The sequence below is a fragment of the Bubalus kerabau genome, chromosome 11 (assembly GCF_029407905.1).
Source record: "Bubalus kerabau isolate K-KA32 ecotype Philippines breed swamp buffalo chromosome 11, PCC_UOA_SB_1v2, whole genome shotgun sequence".
Lineage (NCBI taxonomy): Eukaryota > Metazoa > Chordata > Mammalia > Artiodactyla > Bovidae > Bubalus > Bubalus kerabau.
In genome coordinates, this window is record NC_073634.1 from 7,814,714 (window position 1) to 7,840,329 (window position 25,616).

General features: G+C 44.0%; 1 protein-coding gene across 1 annotated transcript in view; it reads right to left on the minus strand.

Moving 5' to 3' along the window:
• AFF3 (ALF transcription elongation factor 3) overlaps positions 1 to 25,616 on the minus strand; it is a 582,468-nt gene that overhangs the window by 119,493 nt on the left and 437,359 nt on the right. Inside the window, exon 10 of the mRNA XM_055539447.1 lies at positions 14,260 to 14,311. Within this exon, the coding sequence (XP_055395422.1) occupies positions 14,260 to 14,311 (52 nt within the window). The remainder of the gene's footprint in view (positions 1 to 14,259; positions 14,312 to 25,616) is intronic.

The following is a 25,616-nucleotide window of genomic DNA, read 5'->3' on the forward strand; positions in this document are numbered from 1 at the left end:
AGCAGCAGCAGCAGCAGCAATGAGGACTTACTAGAACAGGGAACTCTACTCAATGCTCTATGGTGACCTAAATGGGGAGGAAATCTAAAAATGAGTGGATATATACGTATCAGGGATTCACTCTGTTGTACAGCAGAAAAGAATACAACATTGTAAAGCAATAATACTCCAATAAAAACTGATTTAAAAAAGGAACAAAGTCCAGGTAGAAAGGAGAGGGACCCAGAGACATCCCCAGAGACAGATTCTGGCAACCTCACACTCTAGCACTTTTCTATGAGAAGGGGACCATGTCTGATGACATTTCAGAAACTGTCTGGTCTGCTTCTTTTTTTTTTTCTCCTTGGCCACGCCCTGTGGAATGCGGCATCTTAGTTCCCTGGTCAGGGATAGAAACTGTGACCCCGGCTGGGGAAGCATGGAGTCTTAACCACTGGACCACCTGGTAAGTCCTTGATCTGTTCCTTAAAGATTGTCTTGTTTCACTCAGCACAATCTTTCAGCTACAGATCTGCCCAGGATGGAACTGCAAATGCCCAGGGGCACTGAATTCCCGCGAATGATTTTGTTCCCCGTATTACAGAAACAAGAGCCTAAGATGGGTCTCCTGAGGAACGCTGTGCTTCTGAGATAACCGGCCCCACTTGGAGAAGACTTGGACAAACACAAACACAAATAAAACTTTCCAAGCGCATATCTGGACCAGAAACGTGAATGACTGTAGGGAGAGCCTCTCCCATGTGAAGGCCCCCAAGCCTGGGTATGAGTGATAGCACAGATTCCAGGCAGCACCCACTCTTGAAGGGCTGAACCTCTGCAAATGCTACTGAAGGAAAAAACCCATAAAAGTCACAGGACAAAGGGCTCTTATCAGAGTCCTTTGAAGGCAGATTTCCACTTCTTCTGCCAACCTGTGCGGGGCTAGAGGCTTCATTTGAGAGGAGCGTGCCTATCTTCCTCTGTTTTCTGAATGGAGTCTCTTTTGGTGGTTCTGATATCCATTAAAAAAGCCTGGCTTAGTTTCCAAAATGTAGCTTCCTCTGAATTCTTCAGCTTAACAAAGCCATGAGTCTCCATTTTTGTGTTAATTGTATGTTTGCCCAAATTTAATGGATCACCTTTTAATTTCTACATAATTTTCTCATTTTCCAGATACCCACTGAGGATCCTCAGACTGAAATCAGTCACATCCCATGGTCCAAGCTGAGTGGACACAACTAAGCTTCCATCAATCTCAGGTACCCAGGGGAGGTTTGAGAAAAAAAAGTTAGAAGACAAGGTTGTGGGCCTTGGTATATCTGAGCTCCATGACATGTAGGTTGGCTGATCGTTTCAGTTATGGAAATGCCTGTTGATTAACATAAAAAAGATTTAACTACATTCTTGTGTATCCCCATCTATGCTTATGCTTCTCACAAATGATGTTTATAAAGATTGGCATCATGTTAACCAACAAGGACCTACTGTAAAGCACAGGGAACTCTGCATGATGTTATGTGGCAGCCTCGACGGGAGGGGAGTTTTGGGGAGAATGGACATATGAATATGTGTGGCTGAGTCCCTTCACTGTTTATTTGAAACTTTCACAACATTGTTTGTTAAATGGCTATACTCTGATATAAAATAAAAAGTTGAATAAAAGAGTGGTATCATGTAATAACGGAGAAGGCAATGGCACCCCACTCCAGTACTCTTGCTTGGAAAATCCCATGGAAGGAGGAGCCTGTTAGGCTGCAATCCATGGGGTCCCTAAGAGTCAGACACGACTGAGCGACTTCACTTTCACGTTTCACTTTCATGCATTGGAGAAGGAAATGGCAGCCCACTCCAGTGTTCTTGCCTGGAGAATCCCAGGGACGGGGGAGCCTGGTGGGCTGCCGTCTATGGGCTCGCACAGAGTCGGACACGACTGAAGTGACTTAGCATAGCATAGCATCATATAATAAAACTGGCTATCTTAACAGAATTTTGCACTTGCTTCTGGTGATAGTAAAATTTTATGTATAAAATATTACCTAACTAAACTTTAGGGCCATTAAACAAATAAACAGACAAAAACCTCCTGGTGAATACTGGTGTTTCACTGACTGTGACTGAAGGTTTGAATTATGATTACTTCATATGACAAAGATCTGATCGTTTTCAAAGAGAGTTACTGTTCTGTTTCCATATTAACAAGAAGCCAATCTATCAGTATAGTTAAAGTGGATAGGTAGCTTAGGTACACCACCAATGAAAGACTAAAAATAAAAACAAACATAAACTACTCCTTTTTTCTATTAGGTTTAATATATGTAATATATTATACACATTCCCTGGTGGTTCAGATGGTAAAGAATTTGCTTGCAATATGGGGGACCTGGGTTTGATCCCTGGGTTGGGAAGATTCCCTGGAGAAGGGAACAGCTAACCACTCCAGTATTCTGGCCCGGAGAAGGAGGAACCTGGCAGACTACACTCCATGGGCTCGCAAAGAGTCAGACATGACTGAGCGACTCTCACTTAATATATGTAATGCATACTTTTTTGTACAGTCATTGAGAATAGGGCATTTCCCAGCATTTAATAAGTACTTTGGATTTTTGAGGTTAAATGATCATAATGAATATTACAAATGTGTAATTCATCAAGACTGACAAGCTAGCATCTTGCACGATATCTGACATTTAGTAGGCATTCAAGATTGTTCTGAGAATGACTTTTATGGAAAAATGTTTTAGTTCTTGTTGGCTACAAATCCCATCTATGATACAGGTCATTTCTAATGTAGCAGAAACTTGATTTTGGAGCCTCAGCCCTCAAACCTGGTCCTGATTACTGCTTCAACTCCTGTTTATATAATTCTACACAATTTTGGCAGGAATCAAGAGCACATACCAGGGTGTTGGCTTTTATGAATCTCCTGAGATGTGAATGTCAAGTTGACTGGATGAACTCTGGCCACAAATCCCAGACAAGCACAATGACTCTATTTATTCAGACTTGGCCACCTGAATGCAGATTGACTCTGAGGGTAATAAATTTTCACAGGCAAAGAACTTCAGCATCCACCAAACTGATCCCGAGAAGAAAAATGCACTCAGGGAAGTGGAGCTGGGCTGCAAGAACCTCCTGTATTTTTATTTCACATCTGCATGTCATTCAGCTGATTCATTTGGTGACTGATGGGCATGCCCTGCTGATGGTTTCAGAGGTTCTGAAAAGCTCTGCTTTCTGTTATGCAATTGTCATATTAAAAAGGAACAAGGGAGAAAATGAACAGCGGCCATTACAATTGGCAATCTGCTTTTAATATTACACCCAGAGCTGATGTTACTTATCCAGTGACCTCTACAGTAAAGAGCAGAAAATTGAGATGGGAATGTTCTGCATGCTTCTTCATAAGAAACCAACGTTAACAAAACGCAGTAAGAACTGCAATTTGGCACTCAGAGCAGCCTCACCTATAATCCTGACACCTTGATGAGCGAAGCTTTAGCATTTTTCTCAGACGACTAGATTCTTTTTGAGAGAGATTATTAGCACTCTATGCGTTAAGAAGAAGCAAAGAACTGGCTCTTTAACTTGCAGATTTATGTTAACTACGTGGACATCTATTAAATTAATTGTGTGCTCTCCAAATATTGATTGGAGATTAAAAGGTAACTTTTCTTCATTGTGAGAAGCAAATGATGCCAGTAGGAAACTTTCCCTCTGCAGATTATATCCCATGATCACTGCCTGTAAAATTAAAACTGTCAGTTTAAGTGGATAAACCATGCTTATTTAAAGAGAAATATGCAGTTATATAATTAAAATGAAAAGACTGCCTAATATGTGTGGATAATGTGATTACTGGAAGCTGCAGGCACACACACAGACATTCAATTTGGATCCCTGCGCCTTACTTCCCTGAGTTAATGTATTTGTTGTCTCTGAAACGCTGTCTGCAGTGGACACCATCTCAGCTGCTCCTTGTTGAATGTTTTAATCACATGGCCTTGTCCTTACACCTTAGCTATAATAATTTCAACTAAGTACTTGCTGTGTCCAACCGCCCAAGCTCGCCCTCCTCACTTGAGAGGCCGAACTCATTTTTTAAACTTGCCTTTTATTTATTTACTTTTATTTTTGGCTTCAATGAGTGGCATGCAGGATCTTAGTTCCCCAACCAGGGATTGAACCTGTGCCCCCCTGCAGTGGAAGCATAGAGTTTTAACCACTGGATTTCCAGGGAAGTCCCAGAACTCATTTTTTCACTGAATGGGAAGATACGCAATATAATTCATCTCTCCCTCTCAAATCCACCAAAAAATTCCTTTAGCACTTAGTACTTTCAGGAAGCACTTTGTCTTAAATCTTTTAACTCCATCACTTTCTTCCAAAGAAATACTGGTGTCCAGAAATGTTAAAACCAAGGGTCATAGGCAAGGAGGTGCCACACATATTCTGTGTCCTTCCATAATTTACCCAAACAAGAAATCTGACTCTCAAATCATCTGTCTTATTTCTAGTTTGGGTGTCAAAGGCATGAAAATTATAAGAATAAACATGAGACTGAACATCCATTTTCTTTAAACGTCCAAATTCATTAAACCTGGTTACAATTTCAGTTCTAGAGATTACAGTCAAAATTCTACAGTGTGTGAAAGGGGAGGCTGTGAAGAAATCCATTCTCTTGGTTTCAGAGATTTCTGGAAAGTTATAACCTCAGTATGCCCTGGCATGAAGCTGTAGGCTTCCCAGGTGGCTCAGACAGTAAAGCATCTGCCCCCAATGCAGGAGACCCGGGTTCGATCCCTGGGGTGGGAAGATCCCCTGGAGAAAGGCATGACAACCCACCCCAGTATTCTTGCCTGGAGAACTCCATGGACAGAGGAGCCTAGCAGGCTACAGTCCATGTGGCCGCAAGGAGTTTGACACAACTGAGCATAAAGCAGTTGTTGACGTTTCTACAGAGATTGGATAAATGTTTTTCTCCTAAATAGGTAGGTCAATTGTGTATTTATCTACAATTTTTGACCTTGGGTCTGTGTTTTTTGTCTTCTTTGTCAAGACTTTTGATCTTCTGATAAGACTAATTTGAAAAATCACAGTGTTCAGTAAAAGAAATAGACTGAAAGTCATCTTTGATACTGAACAATAGACAGCAGGAAGTACTCTTAATTCAACTGAACCTTATGCACCATTCACATATCCATTCAGCAAGTACACAGTACCTCTGCTGTACCAAATACAGTCCCTTCCCCTCAGGAAACTTCCAATCTGGTTGGTAGAGATATTTTTAAGAATAAATATAATGCATAACTAAAATTATGATGAGACCTAAGAAGAAAGGTTAGGTTATCATGACAAGGACTAACAAGGGGCCCAAGTTAGATTACTGAAGACTCCCTGATGAAGTGGAATTGATGCTGCACCTCCAAGATGAGTAGGTATCAGCAGGGCCAAAAATGAGGGAGGAGAAGCCTACGGAGGCCCTAAGCCACCTGGGCTCAACTTCCTGGAGGAGCTGAAATAAGACCCATGGAGTGGAAATACCATGACCCATCTCAATGTGAAGTGAAGCGGAAGCCCTGAGTGAAGCCAGCCTGTGTAGGGTGCTGTCAGCTACCCTATGGGCTTTGGATTGTACCCCAAGTAGAATGGGAGCCCATTTAAGATTTTAGATTAAGGAATGACTTGATCTGATTTTGATGATCTGACTTGATCTTTGTAAAAAGATCCCTGTGTATTCTAGAGGGGTAAGAAGAGAGAGATGCTGGTTCCTACTGGACTGGTTTAGACTAGCCAGGATGGAAAGAGGTGAGTCGGATGGACTAACAGCTGTGAATTTATAGGACTTGGAGATAAAACTAACATTGGAGTGTGGAACGGGGGCGTCATCATGGATGAGTCTGATGTTTCCAGACTTGAACAACTGGGTGTCTGGCAGTTCTAGGTTAGAAATGGAAACAATCACAGGGGGAACATATTTGTGTGTGGGTAGGGAGAGGGGTGGCAAAAACCAGAACTCCAGTTTAGCACAAACTGGATCTGAAATGCCTGTGAGACATCCAAGTGGAAAAATCAAGCAGATCTGTGGTTCAGAAGAGAGCTCTGAGTTGAGGATTTAACTTCAGAAATTGTGAGCATATAAAAACTGAAGGTTGTGGGACTTGATGAGATCACCCTGAGAGAGACAGACAGACAGAGGAAGTGGGGAAGATAAATCAGGAATAAATGATGAAACATTCCAACATTCAAGACTGGATGGAGGAGGAGCAGTCAGAAAGGAGTCTGAGAAGAAGACGGGCAAGAAACAAGGAGGATCTGACATTAGAAACCTCCAGAAAAGTGGAATAACCAACAGTTTTCAATGCTGTAAGCTAAGCTAAGTCACTTCAGTAGTGTCCGACTCTGTATGACCCATAGACGGCAGCCCACCAGGCTTCCCCGTCCCTGGGATTCTCCAGGCAAGAACACTGAAGTGGGTTGCCATTTCCTTCTTCAATGCAGGAAAGTGAAAAGTGAAAGTGAAATCGCTCAGTCGTGTCTGACTGTAGCGACCCCATGGACTGCAGCCTACCAGGCTCCTCTGTCCATGGGATTTTCCAGGCAAAAGTACTGGAGTGGGGTGCCATTGCCTTCTCCGATGCTGTAAGTCTTCTGAAAAGAGACTTCAGCAGGAAAAAGCCTGAAAAGAGCCTAGCACATGTGGCTCTGCAGACCCACTGCAGACACTGTGACCCAGTAAGTAGTTCTGGCAGAGAGGAGGGGCAGAAAAGAGTTCAAGGAGTGAGTCCCCAAGTAACTGAGAGGAAACTCTTGATAAGAGGGAGGCAGTGTCCTCCTGTAATAGGGAGAAGGGAGGAGATGAATGAAGGAAAAGGCAGTTGTGTCCATCTGGTTACAGGAAGATGATGCTTTCCTGCTAGATGCCAGTCAGCATGGTGTGCACTAGGGAAGTAAAGATGAATAAGGCACAGAATAAGATTCAGGTCATTCACTCAAGAAGTCAGGAGGACAGATAACTAAATCTCATATTATCAATCCTGTAATTACAGGATCCTAAGGGAGAAAACTTAAAAATTCCATCACCAGTGAACTGTTATGTGTATATAATGTAATACCTAGAAGAGGCACTAAAAAAGCTATATAAAGAGATACACTCAAAAATACTATACATAAACAGAAATGGAATTCTATAAAATGTTCAAGGAACATTTTATCAAGAAAACAGAAAAATGAAAAAATAAAGAGAACAAACAGAAGACAGAAAATAAAATGAAAGATTAAGTCCTAACATAATTAATTATCATTAATGTAACATTATGTTACATTAATTAATATTGATTAGTTACCTTAATTTTCAACCAATTATTACATTAAATGTAAATGGTCCAAATACATTGAATTAAAAGACAGAAATTGCAAAGAGGATAAAAGATATGACAGCCATATGTTGTCTGTAAGAAACCAATTTCAAATATAACAATATAGGTAGGTTGTAAGTAAAAGAATGGGAAAAGTTATATCATGCAAACATTGATTAAAAGAAACCAACAGCTGCCACACTGATATCAAGTAAAGCAGACATCAGTACAAAGAAATTTAGGTGAGCTAGAGTGGAACACGGGAGAAGGCCATGGCACCCCACTCCAGGACTCTTGCCTGGAAAATCCCATGGACAGAAGAGCCTGGTGGGCTACAGTCCATGGGGTCGCAAAGAGTTGGACACGACTGAGCGACTTCACTTTCCCTTTTTCCTTTCATGCATTGGAGAAGGAAATGGCAACCCTCTCCAGTGTTCTTGCCTGGAGAATCCCAGGGACGGGGAGCCTGGTGGGCTGCCGTCTATGGGGTCGCACAGAGTTGGACACGACTGCAGCGACTCAGCAGCAGCAGCAGCAGCAGCAGAGTGGACCATGTGTGCCAAGTTGCTTTAGTCGTGTCCGACTCTTCGCAACCCTCTGGCTGTAGCCCGCCAGGCTCCTCTGTCCTTGGGATTCTTCAGGTAAGAATACTAGAGTGGGTTTGCCATGCCCTCCTCCAGGGGATCCTCCTAACCCAGGGATCGAACCCAGGTCTCTTATGTCTCCTGCGTTGGCAGGCAGGTTTTTTACCACTACTGCCACCTGGGAAGCCCAGAGTGGAACATGTATAATGATAAAAGGTCAATCCACCAAGAAGACGTAGCAATCCCAAATGTGTGCACAAAATAACAGCAGTAAAACATGTGAAGTGAAACACTGATGGAATAGAAAGGAGAAATAGACAAGTCCACAATTGTAGTTGGAGGCTTCAACACTCCTCTCCCAACAACTGATGGAGCAACTAGACAGAAAGTCAGCGAGGATATAGAATAACTCAAGGACAACATCAATCAACAGGTTCTAATTGACATTTGTGGAATACTCCATCCAACATCAGCAGAATATACATTCTTTCAAGTGCCCATAAAACATATACCAATGTAGACCATAGCTTGGGCCATAAAAAGTACTCAATATACTTATAAAAACTGAAATCATACAGGATGTATTCTTAGACCACAATAGAACCAAACTAGAAATCAATACAAGGAAGACAACAGGAAATCTCCAAACATTTGGAAATGAAACAACACACTTCTAAAAGCACCAAAGAGGATGTCTCTCTGAACTCAATTACAATGAAAGTACAAACGTGGAGGAATTTATGAGCTGTAGCTACAGCATTGCTGAGAGTGAGGTGTATAGCACTGAATGATTGTTCTTAAAACAGCACAATCAGAAATCAATAATCTAGCCTCCCTCAAGAAAAAGAAGAGCAAAATAATCCAAAGCAAGTGCAAAGAGGGAAATAAAGGCAAGAAATCAATGAAATTGAAAGCAGAAAAACAGACAACAGAGAATATCAGTGAAACAAAAAGCTAGTTCTTTGGGAAGAGCAATAAAATTGATAAACCTCTAGTAAGACTGACAAAGAAAAAAGTAAAGATCAGTGTTAAGAATGAAACAGGGGCATGGATAAAGAAGTTGTGGTACATATATACAAAGGAATATTACTCAGCCATAAAAAGAACACATTCGAGTCAGTCCTAATGAGGTGGATGAACCTAGAGCCTGTTATACAGAATGAGGTAAGTCAGAAAAAGAAAAACAAATATTGTATGCTAATGCATTTGTAGGGGCCTCCCTGATAGCTCAGTTGGTAAAGAATCCATCTGCAACACAGGAGACCCTGGTTCAATCCCTGGGTCGGGAAGATCCTCTGGAGAAGGGACAGGCTACCCACTCCAGTATTCTTGGGCTTCCCTTGTGGCTCAGATGGTAAAGAATTCATCTGCAATGCAGGAGACCTGGGTTTGATCCCTGAGTTGGGAAGATCCCCTGGAGAAGGGAAAGGCTACCCATTCCAGTATTCTGGCCTAGAGAATTCCATGGACGGTCCATGGGGTCACAAAGAGTCAGACGGACACAACTGAGTGACTTTCACTTTCACGGAATCTAGAAAGATGGTACTGATGAACCTATTTGCAGGACAGCAATGGAGATGCAGACATAGAAAACAAACATGTGGACACAGTGGAGGAAAGAAAGGGTGGGATGAATTGAGAGAATAGCATGGAAACATATACATCACCAACGTAAAATAGATAGCCAGTAGGAATATGCTGTATGGTGCAAGAAGCTCAAATCAGGTGCTCTGTGACAACCTAGGGGGGCGGGATGGTGGGAGGTGAGAGTGAGGTTCCAGAGGGAGGCGACATGGGTATACCTATGGCTGATTCATACTGATGTAGGACAGAGACTAATGCAATATTGTAAAGCAGTTATTCTCCAATTAAAAATAAACAAGTTAAAAAAAAAGAATGAAGCAGGGGCTATCACTATAGATTCAGACTTCAAGTGGACAATGAAGTAATACAACTCTACACACATAAATATGACAATTTAAATGACATCATGGACACTACTTCCTGAGCAATCCAGTGGTTAAGACTTCGCCTTCCAACCCAAGGGCTGCAGGTTCAACCCCTAGTTGGGGAACTAAGATCCCACATGCCTGGGGTCAAAACCCAAAACATAAAACAGAAACACTGTGTAAAATAGATGACCAGGGCAAGTTTGATGTGTGAAGAAGGGCACCCAAAGCCAGCGCTGTGGGACAACCCAGAGGGATAGAGTGGGGAGGGAGGTGGGAGGGGGGACACATGTATACACATGCGCCCCGATTCATGTTGCTGTATGGCAAAAACCACCACAATGTTGTAAAGTAATCATCCTCCAATTAAAATAAATACATTAATTTAAAAAAATGGTCCACGTCAAAAAATCTTAAAAAAAAAAAAAATGACACAACAGATTAATTACTTGAAAAGCACATACCACCATAACCTACCCAATGTGAAATGACCTGAGCAGCCCTTTAACTATCGAGAAAATAGAATATTTAAGTTTCTAAAAGTCTCCAAGCCCACGTGGTTTCCCTGGAGAATTCTGACAAACATTTAAAGAAGAATTAACATTAATCTTATACAATTGCTTCAAGAACAAGAAGAGCAGAAAACACTTAGCAATTCATGTTATAAGCCAGCATTACCCTTATGTCAAAACCAGACACAGACAATACAGAAAAAGAAACCTTTGGACCAGTATTCCTCATGAATATAAAAAGACAAGCACGTGAGGAAATGTAGAGCAAAAGGAATTCTCTAACATTGCTGGGGGCAGAGTCAGAAGGTACAACCATTTTGGGAAAATGGTTTGGGATAATCTGCTCCAATTGAACATCCTGCAGCATTTTCACTCTTGGGGACAGACCCAACAAGAATGTTCCCGCATGCTCCCCAAAGACTTGTACAAGAACGTTAGTAAAAACACTATGGCAATAGCCCTAATGGCCCTTGTGCCTGTCAGCAGTAGGCTGGGTAAGCAAAGGATAGTGTATGCACAGGATGGATTAGGAGCCAGCAATGGAAATGCGCGAACTTCACTGATATGCAGTATCATGCATGAGTCTTATACACAAAGTGCTGAGTGACAGAAGCCAGACACTACAGCACGCAGTCAGAATCCTACTGATGTCAATGTGAAAGGCGAATACAGTTGAGATATGGTATTAGAAATCAGGAGTAGTTACTCTGGAAAGAGATGTGGGAGACCCCTGAGACTGGCCATGTGTGTATCTTGATTTGGGTGCTGCTTACATGGGTGTGGCTTACGAATACTCATCAAGTCATGCTCTGAGGTTATGTGTAACTTTTATTGTGCATGAGTGCTAAGTCACTTCACTTGTGTCCGGCTCTTTGGGACTCCATGGACCTTTGCCTGCCAGGCTCCTTGGTCCATGGAATTCTCCAGGCAAGAATACTGGAGTGGGTTGCCATGCCCTCCTCCAGGGGATCTTTCTGACTCAGAGATCAAACCCACATCTCTTATGTCTCATGCATTGGCAGGCAGGTTCTTTACCACGAATGCCACCTGGGAAGTCCAACTTTTCATCTGGTATATTCAACTGTGGTGGTTTAGTTGCTAAGTTGTGTCCAACTCTTGCAACCCTGTGGACTGTAGCCTGCTGGGCTCCTCTGTCCATGGGATTCTCCAGGTAGTTGATGTAAAAAGAAGGAAAAAGCCTGTTGGATCTGGTGATATGAAGATTACAGGTGAGCACAAGTTGTGAGGAGGTGGCGGGCTGCAGGGATCTCATGTTAATTCCAGTTCTACATGAGCAGCACTGGAGCACAGAGCAGTTCAGGGACTGGGGCAAGGTTGCAGAGCTACTGGGGAGCAGAGCAGGGAGTTGAAGCCAGGGCTGCTGAGCCCGCGCTCACTCAGTAAACTGGCCTGTCTCTGATTTTGAGAGCACAAAGGCTGTGAGGATAAAGGAACATTAGACAGGAATATGCAAATGCATTTCAGTCTGAGGCTACTTTTTGAAAAACACACAGGTGGAGCAACTCTATGGTCTTGTGGAAGTCCCTTTATCACAGCAGCAACACAGGCTGGTGACCAACAATCTCAGGACGACCTGGTGTCATGCAAGAAAAGGCCAAGGATTTCAGTGCACTGCATTTACCAAGGCAGGGAAAACTTCTTGAAAGATTTGGGGCTAAGGGACAGACTCTGGTTATATCTGCAAAACTCACTTACGTAAGATGTTTAATTATCTCTCCATACCAGAGGAAGGCGATTGTGTATGAGAGCTGTGTGTGTGCACAGCCTCCACTCTTTTGGGGGCACAATCATATTTTGGTCTTGAAGAGAAAACAAAATTCTGTATCATCAGTCTTTATTTATCTACTTTCCTTTTTTTCTTTTGAAAAACTTTATTATTTATTTATTTGGCTGTGCCGGTCTTAGTTGCGGCATGTAGGAGCTTCAGTTGCTGCCTGCAGGATCAGATTTGGGTCCCCTGATTGAAAGTGTGGAGTCTTAGCCACTGAACCACCAGGAAAGTCCCATTAGTCTTTTTTTAGAAGCATGAGAATTATTATTTTGTGATTATATAAAGGCCAAGCTACACACACACACACACACACACACATAAAGGATAACATATATTCAGTGTTAGGACAATCACTAAACTGCCATATACAAAACCACGGTCTGGAGTCTTAATTACAAGGGAGGATTAGGGTATGAAAATCGTTCATTCTGCCCTTGCAAATGACAGGAAGATGTGTAAATGTAGGGACCAAAAGCAAGAAGAAAGACCTGACCAGTATATTCACAGAACAGTATTTTCTATGGCTACAGAGTGGAAAGGAGTAGCTGATAAAGCAAAATGGGTAAACTGAAAGTTTCCACTGCCTTAGACAATTTGGTCCATCCTTCAATTTTTAAACTGTATTTTCAGTAGAAATATTTTCTGGTAATAATCCAGGAAATTCTTTCCAAATTAACTTGCTGAATGAAATAGTCTGTAAACCACTTTTTCAATATGAAGTATACACAATCTACATGTTTGCTGTACATTCCACATTAAGTACACTATGGAATGTACTTAATCTGAACGTCCACTGGGTAAAAAGACACAAGAGATGAGATCATTTGCTTATAGATACAAAGATGATGACCAACATGACCCACTCACTCCTTAGTTCTGCCAAGATCATCAGGTTGTGGATGTCTGGCCTGCTGGGTGCACCCAGAAACAGATGGATCCATCTCTAAATAACCAAAAGCCTGAATGGTCCTCCTTGCTCAAAACTCCTTCCCTTGGGCCTTTCTTTGCTGGCCCATCTAGTTTCAAATTGCATTGAGCTCTGTCTTGTACTCAGTCTGTTCTTCGATGCCTCACCTTCTCTTATGGGGTGGGAGGCTCTTCTGTGACCCCACAGCTCAGATGCTCTTCCTGGATATTTCCTTTGACTTTGATCTCTCCTTGGTACACTCTCTCGGTACCTTATTTGTGTTTGGATGTCTAGACGGCTGCGTGACCTGAGTGGCATTCCCTGATACCTCTGCATAAAATTCACTATTCCAAGATCAACTGAACAGTACACGTGTCTTGTATCACATGTAAAAATGACACAGAAAACCTCTCTGAATTGTCTTTCTACCAATCACATTTACCCCAGCTTGACACAATACAAAATAGGTGATGAGAAAAAGGAAATGGAAGCGGAGGAAAATCTGTCTTTCAAGTTTTCAAACTTGCTTTAAAATACAAACATTTCCTGAAATGCAGAAGTGAAAGTGATGAATGTTAAGTGGGTATTTTTTCACCTTAACTGACTGATCAGAAGAGTATTTATAAACCCCTGACTGATGTCTGGAGCTGATAAATCAACACCAGAGGAGAACGTTTCAAGCACATTTATCACTTAAGACAAACAGGCTATTCTGAGTGTGATTATTTTTTATTCATCACTCTAGCTTACCTCCGCATTTGCTCCTGCTCAGTGTTAATAGCATCTGTGGAAGACTTCTCAATATTTAATGCTACAGCGTGCTTACTGCATGCTGATGAGGTGAAACTCACACGTTTGATCTCCAGAAAGCCAGTAACCTTTCCGAAAAAAGTTTCTATTTCACACTGAAGCCTGATCCCAGGCGGCTTCCATGTAAATAGCTGCTGTTGGCTTCAACACCATGAAGATACAGAATTACAGCTTTAAGGGAAATTAAAGGCCAAGATATTTATATTTGAACAGACTGGCTGAACAGCACAGAATCCTGTCATCAGCAGAGGACACCCAGCAGCCAAGGGTATTGCAATCTAGCATCCATATGACTCAACACCCAGGACCGTCTACTCAGTCAGTGTTACCATGTCACATTCAAAGAACTGCAACATGAAAGAAAATCTTACCTGTTCATTCTCCTCTTCATCGCTGCTTAGCTTAAGGTCATCTTCTAGCATTCTGAAAGAGGGAATACAAAGATACAGATACTTAGCAAACTCAAGAGACTTCAGCACCAAAATACCTGTGTTAGAGCAACGCTTCAGTAATGAGTGTAGATTTTGTTGTTCAGTCGCTAAGTTGTCTCTGACTCTTTGCAGCCCTATGGACTGGAGATCAAACCAGTCAATGCTAAAGGAAAGCAACCCTGAATATTCACCGGAAGGACTGATGCTAAAGTTGAAACTCCAATACTTTGGCCACCTGATATGAAGAGCTGACTCATTGGAAAAGACACTGTTTCTAGGAAAGATTGAGGGCAGGAGGAGAAGGGGGCGATAAAGGATGAGATGGTTGGATATCATCATCAACTCGATGGACATGGGCTTGAGCAAACTCTAGGAGATAGTGAAGGATAGGGAATGAATGTATTAGATTTCCTTATTGAAAAAATGTTTCCTTTCAAGCCCTTTTCCTCCAATGCCACATTATGAAAATGAACCCTCAGGACAGCCATAGGACATGACAGGAAGCTTCAAGAATACGAAGTTTTAAACAATCAGAATCAAACGGGTGCTTTTCCTTGTGAAATTTTAATTCCATAATTATTTGTTCATTGTTTCCCATGTGGCAGGGGCTTGGCCATATCTCTATTATTATTGGCGGGAAACAGAGGAGGAGAATGGGCAGAACCTTGCCAAGAGCTAGAAAATAGTAAACTTCAGTTCTCGATGCAGCTGTTTGGTGTTCCCCATCAAAGATCTGGAGAAAAATCACTGTCTGACCATCCTCCTGGATGGGGAAAAATCAAGTAGCAGGAAACTTTCTGAAATATCTCGTCCCTCAGGTGCGTCATGACAGATCCAGTGGGAAAGCATATTTTTGGATCCATGAAAGTTAAATCCATGCTTTCAAACTGTGGTGCTGGAGAAGACTCTTGAAAGTGCCTTGGACTGTAAGAAGAAACTAAAGGAAATCAATCAACCCTGGATATTCATTGGAAGGACTGATGCTGAAGCTGAAGCTTCAATAATTTGGCTACCTGATCCAAGGAGCCGACTCATTGGAAAAGCCCTTGATGCTGGGTAAGACTGAGGGCAGGAGGAGATGGGGATGACAGAAGATGAGACGGTTGGATGGCATCATTGACTCAATGGACATGAGTTTGAGTGAGCTCTGGGGGACAGTGAAGGACAGGGAAGCCTGGTGCACCGCAGTCCATGCGGTCACAAAGAGCTGGACACAGCTTAGTGACTGAACAATGAAAAGTGAAAAGTCAAAAATTAAAAAAAAATCTGAAAAAGAATAGATACATGTATATGTATAACTGAATCACTTTGCTGTACACCTGAAACTAACATAATATTGTAAATCAACTATACTCAAATGTCCAGGTTTGATGCACGATACTGGATGCTTGGGACTGGTGCACTGGGATGACCCAGAGGGATGGTATGGGGAGGGAGGAGGGAGGAGGGTTCAGGATGGGGAGCACATGTATACCTGTGGCAGATTCATTTTGATATATGGCAAAACCAATACAATATTGTAAAGTTAAATAAAATTTAAAAAAAATACAGGATGATGATAGATATATAAAAAATTAAATTTTAAAAAGAAACAAAATTCAAATGTTATTATTTCTGATGATGAAACTGTACTCTTATCAGCACTGCTGATTTATTTCTTTATAGAATAATTGCTTTCACAGGACGTCATTCAAAAGAAATCTCACTAAGAAGCACATCTAAACCCAGATGAGTGGAAAACTGCTCTGCCTGAAGCAAGGGGGAGAGTCCATTTTGGGACGGACACCGGGGCTCCAGGGATCAGTCTGGAGGCCACTGAGTCCCTGTGCTCGAGAGGCCTCGCTGTCCTCTCTGAAGTTACCTTCATAGTCCAAAGCCTGGGACTCCCCTGGTGGCCCAGGGGTAAGGCTCTGTGCCCCGATGCGGAGGGCCCAGGCCCCATCCCTGGTTGGGGAACTGGATCCACGTGACACAATTAAGGGCCCAGATGCTGCAGCTGAGATCCAGCGCAGCCAAATAAATAAAATAAATATCTTTTTTAAAAGTCCAAAACCTGACCCCTAAAATGTATTGTTTCCTTTAAAAGTTACTTATAGGCCTATTGTTGATAAATTCCTCTGATTATTTAACAATTTATTTTTTGAAAGAAACCGTTTTAAAAGTCTTTATTGAATTTGTTACAATATTGCTTTTGTTTTACACTTTGGTGTGTGTGTTTTGTTTTGTTTTTCCCGGCCAGGAGGTATGTGGGAGCTTAGCTCCCTGACCAGGAATTGAACCACCACCTCTTGCCTTGAAAGGCAGAGTCTTAACCACCAGAAATGGAAGTCCCTTCTGAATAGTTGTAGTAATTTCAGTGACTTTTGGGATAAGCTTGGGGTAAAGATCTGCCAGGGCAGGGTGTGGGCTCAGTTCTGCCCCAAACAGCCCCTCACCAGCCCCATTTCCCTCTTGGTAAAGTGAAGGGTTATAAAGCTGGGCATCTGCAAGGTCCAGTCCTGTTTTATTTTTGTTTATTTATTTATTTATTTTTTTTTTTATTTTTTTAAATTTTGATGATTTTATTTTATTTATTTATTTTTTTAATTTTATTTTATTTTTAAACTTTACATAATTGTATTAGTTTTGCCAAATATCAAAATGAATCCGCCACAGGTATACATGTGTTTAGATTCTTTGAGTCCACAAGATAAATTTCAGGCACCTCATTTCCTAAAGCAGAAAAACTCTTGCATTTGTTCTAAAGAGCACGACTGTGAAGTTTCCGAGCAATTTTCCTGTACCATATAAGCCAACACCATTAGGGCACCAAATCCCCCCGCAGTTGTGGCCATTCTACCAGTAGCAAGTGGTACCCTTCTTTATTACTTAAGCCAGAAGCAAACAAGCCAAGCATCAGCAAAGACTGCACAGCTGCTCTGTAACTGCCTCTACATCTGTGTGGCTTATCACTCATTTCCCCCAACCTCATGAATTTGTACGTGGGCCTCCCAGAGAAGAGACACCATTGGGCTTTATTAGAGCATGGCTGGGACTGTGTGTCCTTTGTCCTGGGACCCTAGTGACCAGCCGGGTGGTGGCACAGAGTACAATACCCCTTGGTTGCCTGGGCACCTATCACAAGATGACTTTCCTACCTAAAGGCATGGTTGCTTTCTGATGAAAAGGACAGCTTCTTTCCCCCACTGCCTGTCTTGGGGTCAAGTGCCACCTGAAATTTGGTTTAATCTCGAGGACTGCTCTGTAAGCACTGAGGGTGGGAAGGTGGAGGGAAGGACACATCATGGTTAAGAAGGCCTTGTTAGATGGAAGTCATGTCAAGGGTGACTGAGGAGTTCATCTCTGTATGGACAACAATGTGTACAGATTTGAAGGTCACTGTCAACCAGAGGAAGACACTCCGACATGCCCAGAGCCAGGGTTTTTAGCTTGATTGCACACCAGTTTTCTGTGAGCTGGTCCCTGGGAGCTGTGCAGAGAAAAGAGTGTGTGGCCGCTTGCCTCTGAGAATCCAATTAAAGTCCAGAATGTCTTGAAATAGGAGAAACTGGCGGTGGGAACACCGAGTTCAACAGCTTATCCACACTGCACAGCACCCCGGGAAGCCTCTGCCAGCAGCACCTGGGACCGCAGTTCTGCAGACAGTCACCACCACCCGGAGCTCAGATGCCAAGAGGCACATGCTGAGGCGACTCAGGCTCAAGGCCCCCCGAGAACACGCCCGGCCCTTCTGCTTTGTCCTGGCCACAGCAGAGTCCTTGTGACTCAACTTCCAAAGCACAGCGCTTGTCCCTTTCAATGCTGGGAAATGTCAACGTGGCTTCTTAGCCTGAGGAGGACCTGAAGAGTATCTGAGGTTAGAGAGGAAAAGAGAAAAGCTGGGACCACTTAAGACCCTCAGAACCGTCCCCACTGGGTGCAGACTGTGGCTGGAGGCCACCCTCCACCCATATCCACACACACCATCAGAGCAGTCTGCCCCAGCTCCAGTCCCACCCATTGACGACATATTTATCATCTATTTTCTTTTTTTTTTTTTTAAATTTTATTTTATTTTTAAACTTTACATAACTGTATTAGATTTGCCAAATATCAAAATGAATCCGCCACAGGTTTACATGTGTTCTATCATCTATTTTCTAAAGGAAATAGATGAGCTTAAGTAAGTTAAACAACAATAAGTAACAACAAAAGCTTTAAACCAAGCGTGAAAGAAAATGCAAGCTAAGTGTTGGTGAGGACTCAGGGCAGGGGTGAAGGCCGACTCCAGCACTCTGAAGCACTGAGCTCGGTGACTGGGGCAGAAGAGGAGGGCTTGTGCTAGAGCACCATTGGCTCGCAGGGCACCCCGGGCACACCTGCATCTCTAAACCCCTCCAGCTGGGCCCCACCAGGCTCCCCTCTCCACGTCCGTCGGCCCCTCCCCTATACATCCCTGCAGTGGCCTCCCAGGTATCCTGCTCCTGTCCAACAGTAGCAGCTCCCAAGGTGGCAGGCCTGCTGAGCACTTTCTAGACGTGACCTCATTCAATCCCACAGCATCTCCTTGAGGTGGATGCTGCCGGGGCAGCGGTCCTCAGGGGTCAGACCATGCACTCTGAAGTCAGACCACCCTGGGAGGAATCCTGGCTTTGCATTCAGCAGGTCCTTTCTCAGTGGGTTTCCTGAGAAATCATTACACAATCCTTGGAAAGGGCTTAGTGTAGAAGCCGGTCCAGAACCAACATTCAACACATGTTCATTTTTCATGAATATTCCTCCTTTACCTCTGAGGATAAAGCCTTGGAGCATTTAGGAAACTTGCATGTGTCAGCAATTTGGGACAGAAGATGTTTCTGTAATAATGCCTTCAAACTAAGCCATTTGCTCATTTCCAGGCCATCCTGAGAAGAAAAGATGACGTTTTCTGGAGATTGTGGAAGGGGAACATATTTCAGGATATAATTGCTGCCATGGGTGATGGATCTGATGTGACTTTATGTCTACAGAGGACAAAAGGCATAGCCATCAGTCTGAGTGCACGGGAGATATGTCCTGGAGCCTGTGGTTGGCCACATGACAGAGTCCCTTAGCAGGGCTCACAATCTGATGACAATAGGGATGCTGAGATAAAACAGTTGATAAAATAAAACTCTGAAAATGAAGGCCAGAGAGCAAAGGTGCAGCCAGAGGTGCAGCGAAACCTGGACTTCACGTCCTGAGTGCCCGAGGAACTGTCCCACCGTGTCTGGACCACTTCTGGTCAGTACCTGGTGGTGACTTCACTGTGGAGTGTGGTCGGGCAGCTGAGAACCAGGACCCTGCAGGACTGAGGCGGGACTTTATTTTAAATGCGCATCTAGGTGATTCAGATCCTGTTCGTTTCTCACTGGGACAATGTGTAGACAACAGTTTCTTAACATTATTGTCCCAGGAAGGTTACAACATGCCCCCTGAGCAGCTGAGTGTGTGTGAACGCTCAGTTGTGTCTGACTCTTTAGCGACGCCATGGACTGTAGCCCACCAGGCTCCTCTGCCCATGGGATTTCCTGGGCAAGAATACCGGAGTGTTTTTCCTACTCTAGGGGATGTTCTCGACCCCGTGATCGAATCTGTGTCTCCTGCACTATTTTATTGCTATACCACCATGTGGAAGCTGTGCAGAGAAGAGGGTGTGTGGTCATCTGCCTCTGAGTTCTGATGGGGAACCCAGTACAAACACTTCCCTTCACAGTTGGCCAATCCCACCTCGGGTGGACCGCTGTTTCTGGAAGTGAAGGATGAATGAGAACATTGCCTCACCACTGACAGCAGGATCGCCATCCAAACTCCCAATCACTTACTCATTCCGTCTTCTGCATTCTTTCGTGGTGGGCACCTATCCTTGGAAAGCATACTGTCTTCCAGGGCTGGTTCTTCTCACACATTACATTCAAACCAGTACCAGCATTTTTAAGGGCCTTAACATTTTGAAGGTCTGGCATAACCAATTGTCATGGAACTCAATTGCCTCATCTGAAGGTAAAGCTCTCAGAAAAGTGAGGATTTCAATACAACCCTTGCAATTTGGACAGAGGAGCCTGGCGGGTCACAGTCTAGAGGGCTGCAGAGTCAGACATGACTGAAGTAACTTAGTATGAAGCATGCACTTGCAACTTTAATATTTGAAGATGGTAACTCTGGCTCAGTGGTAAAGAATCTGCCAGGCAGACCCCTTGGTGGGGAAGATGCCCTGGAGGAGGAAATGGCAACCCACTCCAGTATTCCTGCCTGGGAAACCCCATGGACAGGGGAGACTGGCGGGCTATAGTCCGTGGGGTTGTAAAGATTCATACACGACTGAGCTCTCACACACACACAGCTTTATGTTGTGGCTGCTGCTTATATTTTTGCTGTTCACAATTCCTCAGGAAGCAGAAATAGTAGCCTACCCTTCACAGATGGCCAGCTGCTCCTAGGGCTCATCTTTTTACACAGGTATTGCAAACAGCCACATTAACTACCTTCAAATATGATGGCAGTCATTTCACACAGCACTGGTTTTTAATTAATAGTATTTCCCTGGAATTGCTTGTCATTTGGGACCTTTATCAGATCTGAATCCTTTAGTCTTTTAACGTTCATTTCATGTTCTTAATGGCTTCTTAAAAATCGGATTTTTAATTGGGCTGTTTGGTTTGCAGATTTGTTTCTATAGCTGGTGCTTCTACGATCTCCACCTGTTTGAGATTTCAAGCCAAAGACAAATGCTTATGACTCCCTATTAAACATATTCATATATGCAAATATCTATTCTAACAATTAGCTGTGGTATGTTAAACCTACCTGTCACACAAGTTTATCCCTCTGAAGGAATTCCCTGAGCCTTCCTCTCTGCTGCTTGGAACACAGGAGGGGAACTTATAAAACTCATCTCCTTGTTTCTGAAGTCCACTGCTCTGTCAAGGTTAGCACTACCATCTGCCTGGGCTTATTTTCACTAACAGGTGACACCCTTCCTCTCTGCGTTTGTTCAGAAGAATTCAGCTTGTGCCATTCCCCAGTTAACTGAGAACCCAGGTGGCCTAGGGCAGGCTCAGCCAGAGTTGGGGATGTAGTGCATCCAGGTCACAAGTGAGGGAACTTAGTCTGGAAGCCAGTGTAGAGATCAGGAACAAGACAAAGGTTGGTCTATACAGACAGCCTGAGACTCTTCCAACTTTAAGTCTATCCTACCCAGGGGAGGTAAAGATGTCATGTTGACATCTTTCAAAGCGATGCTGGTTCATGGGAAGATGGCATCTGCTCACACAAGTCTTTCTGGATCCCCTCTTTCCAGGATTGATTCTAGCTGTTCATGAAATCGCAAACTCTCTTCTGAACTCTTTCATCCATGTGCACTCCGGGGTGAAAGAGTCCTATAGCTTTCTTGTGTATGGCCTCATTTTTTCTTAAGGATCTTAAGTTCCAATGGTCCTTTTCTTCTACTGAGTCTACCTGCCGTCTTGATACAGGCCTGTCTTCTCTAGGGGACAGTATCTCATTTCCTACCACTTAAGACCCTCGCAAAAGCCACCCCCATTTAGGAATCCTGCCAGACCCTAGTGAGACAGTCAAGCAGATAGTCTCATGCGTGTGTGTGCTTAGTCGTTCAGTTGTGTCCGACTCTTTGCAGAGGACCGTCAGGCCCTCTGTCCATGGGATTCACCAGGCAAGAGTATGGAGTGGGTTGCATACCCTTCTCCAGGGGATCTTCCTGCCCCGGGGATTGAACCCAGATATCCTGCATTGCAGGGAAGCCCAGGTAGTCTATTATCTGGTATCAATACATTAGTATAGAATAAGTGGAAATCAAAGGAAGGTGAAAAGCAACACTAATACAAGGATGCAGCCTGTGGCTCTGGAGTGGGGGGTGGGATGGGGTTGGTAGCACTGAGTCTGAGTTCTTTCCCTAACCAGCTCTGTGAACTTGGCAAATCAGTCACTCATTCTGGACATGGTTCCCTCAGCTCTAAAATTAAGCTGGGATAAAATGAACTCTACAAACTCTCGTGGCTCTAAATTCTGACTCTGCCTCTACCAATGGGTGGAAAGTCCAGTCAGACTGTTGGGAGTTTAGCGAGTTCCCTGGATCTGAGTTGACACGAGTCATTTAAAAGTAAAACTGCCAGGTTGATTAAAGGGTCCAAGTTCCACCCTGGAGCCAGGAGCCTGGAGCGAAGTCCAGTTATTTTTTTGAATGTCTACTTCCTCACATGTCAGGTGAAACATTTCACATGATTTACATAAAAATGAACACGGCAGTGCCTTTAGATGGTAGAGTGCTATAGAATGTTTGACTATTTCTAGAAACATCTCAGATATGCAGATGACACCACCCAAATGGCAGAAAGCAAAGCAGAACTAAAAGCCTTTTGATAAAGGTGAAAAAGGAGAGTGAAAAAGTTGGCTTAAAATTCAACATTAAAAAATCTAAGATCATGGCATCCAGTTTCATTGCCTCATGAAAAGTAGATGGGGAAAAAATGGAAATGGTGACAGATTTTATTTTCTTGGGCTCCAAAAGCACTGTGGATGGTGACTGCAGCCACAAAATTAAAAGACATTTACTCCTTGGGAGAAAAGCTCTGACATACCTAGACAGTGTATTAAAAATCAGAGACATCACTTTGCTGACATAGGTCTGTATAGTCAAAGCTATGGTTTTTCCAATAGTACGTACGGATGTGAGAGTTGGATCATAAAGAAGGCTGAGCACCAAAGAATTTATGCTTTCAAATTGTGGTGCTGGAGAAGACTCTTGAGAGTCCTTAGGACAACAAGGAGATCAAACCAGACAATCCTAAAGGAAATGAACCCTAAATATTCACTGGAAGGATTGACGCTACAGCTGAAGCTCCAATATTTTGGCCACCCAATGCCAAAATATTGGCATCACCTTTTCCTCATTGGAAAAGTCCCTGATGCTGGGAAAGATTGAGGGCAGGAAGAGAAGGGGGCAGCAGAGGATGAGATGGTTGGATGCCATCATTGACTCAATGGACATGAGTTGGAGGAAATTCTGGGAGATCGTGAAGGACAGGAAAGCCTGGTGTGCTTCAGTCCACTGGGTCACAAAGAGTCAGACACAACTTATCAACTGAATAACAATAAGAAACATCTCTCGTGTGATACGGTGTAAAGGACGGAGCCTTGCCGGCAAGCACCAGCTACACTGAGTCTATAATAACTGAGCATCTTCCCAGGAACAAAGGTTCTTGTGCCAGGTGGTCATGAGAACTGGACCGGGAGGTAGTGGCAGCTCCCCACCTGGCTCGAGGCCAGGGAAGTGTTCTTTCTTCTGTTATAAACTAACCCGTTGTCTCTAGATATTTTCTATATTCTTCCTTATTATAGTGGAATGTGATCCCAAACACACATCTATCAGCTTAGGGGCAGTTTAAAAAAACTAGACTCATATTTTTCTTTTCTCCTAAGAGCATCTACAAATAAAATCAGACGGCACATATAAATGATGAGCAGAGCAGCACAGCAATTTGCCGAGAACCCCGAACAAGCCTTCGCCAAGCGCTCTAGGCTCTGTTCCGTGCAGCACTGGAAGCATATGTCCTCTTAAACACTCTGTCCCTGCAGGAGCCTTCATTCTTTCTAAGGAACAATGTGTCCCCGAGCTCCACGGCAAAGGCACATTTAGAAAAGCACGTAGTCACAGGCCATTCTTCCAAGTAACTGAAACAAGGAGCTGGCGGCCAAGTATACTGAGCAGTTCCTCGCTGGATCAGTCTTCCGGGGCAGCAAGGACCCCGAGGTGCTGTGGCAGAATGTTTACAGAGGAAAGCAAACTTGGCAGGCCCGCTGTTCTGACCTCCAGCACCTAGGGCAGCAGGAAGCTCCCTGCACAGGAGCCTTGGGACTCAAAGCCGGGCCAGCGGTTCTTAGACACCTGAGGGCTTGTTAAGACACAGGCGGCTGGGCCCGCCTCCAGGTGTGGGAACGCGCCCCCCCATATTTGCATTTTTAATAAGTCCCCGGGTGATGCAGAGGCTGCCGGCCAGAGGCCAAGCTTTGAGAAGCCCTGGGCTAGGCCGTAACCTCCTGCCCACAAAGGTTTATTACATCTCGAGTCGCCACCGAGAGCAGAGAGCCTGTGGGATGGTCCTTCGAGTCTCCTCTGAGGACTTACTGGGGCCTGTGGTCTGGGCTGGGGGGCCTGCGGCCCTGACACTCAGACACACCCCAGTGTGAATTCCTCCCCAGATCTCTCACAGTTTGACCTGGGCCAAAGGGTGGGATCCTAGAGAGAACCAGGGAGAACTCCTCTCACTCACTCCCACAACTGCTAGGGAAAAGAGCTCATTCACCCGACCAGCTGAGCCTGACTCACTGGATGCAAGCTCTCAAGGCTCGCACCTGCCCTCAGAATGCTGGGTTAGCCAGGCATGGAGACCGGTGACCCAGGGAGCCCCCGAGCAAGGCACTAGAGGAGGAGGGCCGTGCTGGCTTCAGACTCCTGCAGGGGTCGGCTGGAGTTGAGGAAGGTGATGCCCTGGCATGGTGGGCCTGGGGATGGAGGGAGATTATATCCTGCACCCCCATGGTGTTCTTTCTGAAAAGTCACACACACACACACATACACACACACACACAGTTCAAGACTCCCCCTGAAGATAAACTATCCGGGGAAATGTCTCCCTCCTTCCTTCCCTACCTACTTACTTCCCAGTCTGGCCCCCAGAGTCACCACTGTCTGTAGTTCCTTATGTATGATTTCAGAGTTTATGCATTAACCAGCAAATATGAATGCAGCACCATGGGCCCCTTAGAGTTGTGCTCAGTCGAGTTCGACTCTTTGCCACCCCCTGGACTGTAGCCTGCCAGGCTCCTCTGTCCATGGGGTTTTCCAGGCAGGAATACTGGAGTGGGCTGCCATTTCCTCCTCCAGAGGATCTTCCCGACCCAGGGATCGAACCTGCGTCTCCTGTATCTCCTGCATTGGCAGGCAGATTTTTTACAACGTGAGCCACCTAGGAAGTCCCAGTTCAAGCCTAACAGGCCATTAAAATGTTCTAATAGCCATGTGAAAAAAAGTAAAAACAGGTAAAATTAATTTTACAACATATTCAATATATATAAATCAATGTTATCATTTCAATGTGATAACATACACATTTTCAGGGCTCAACAGTCATGTCTGGCCAGTGGCTGCCAGACTGGACAAGACAGGCTCAGAGCTTCTGCAGAAGGTGAGGACTCTTTGTATCTCGAGGAAGTTTCATGTCCCTGCCCCCCCGCCCACCACCCAACCTTCAGCCCCTCTTTGCCTCTTTCAGGGGTCACTC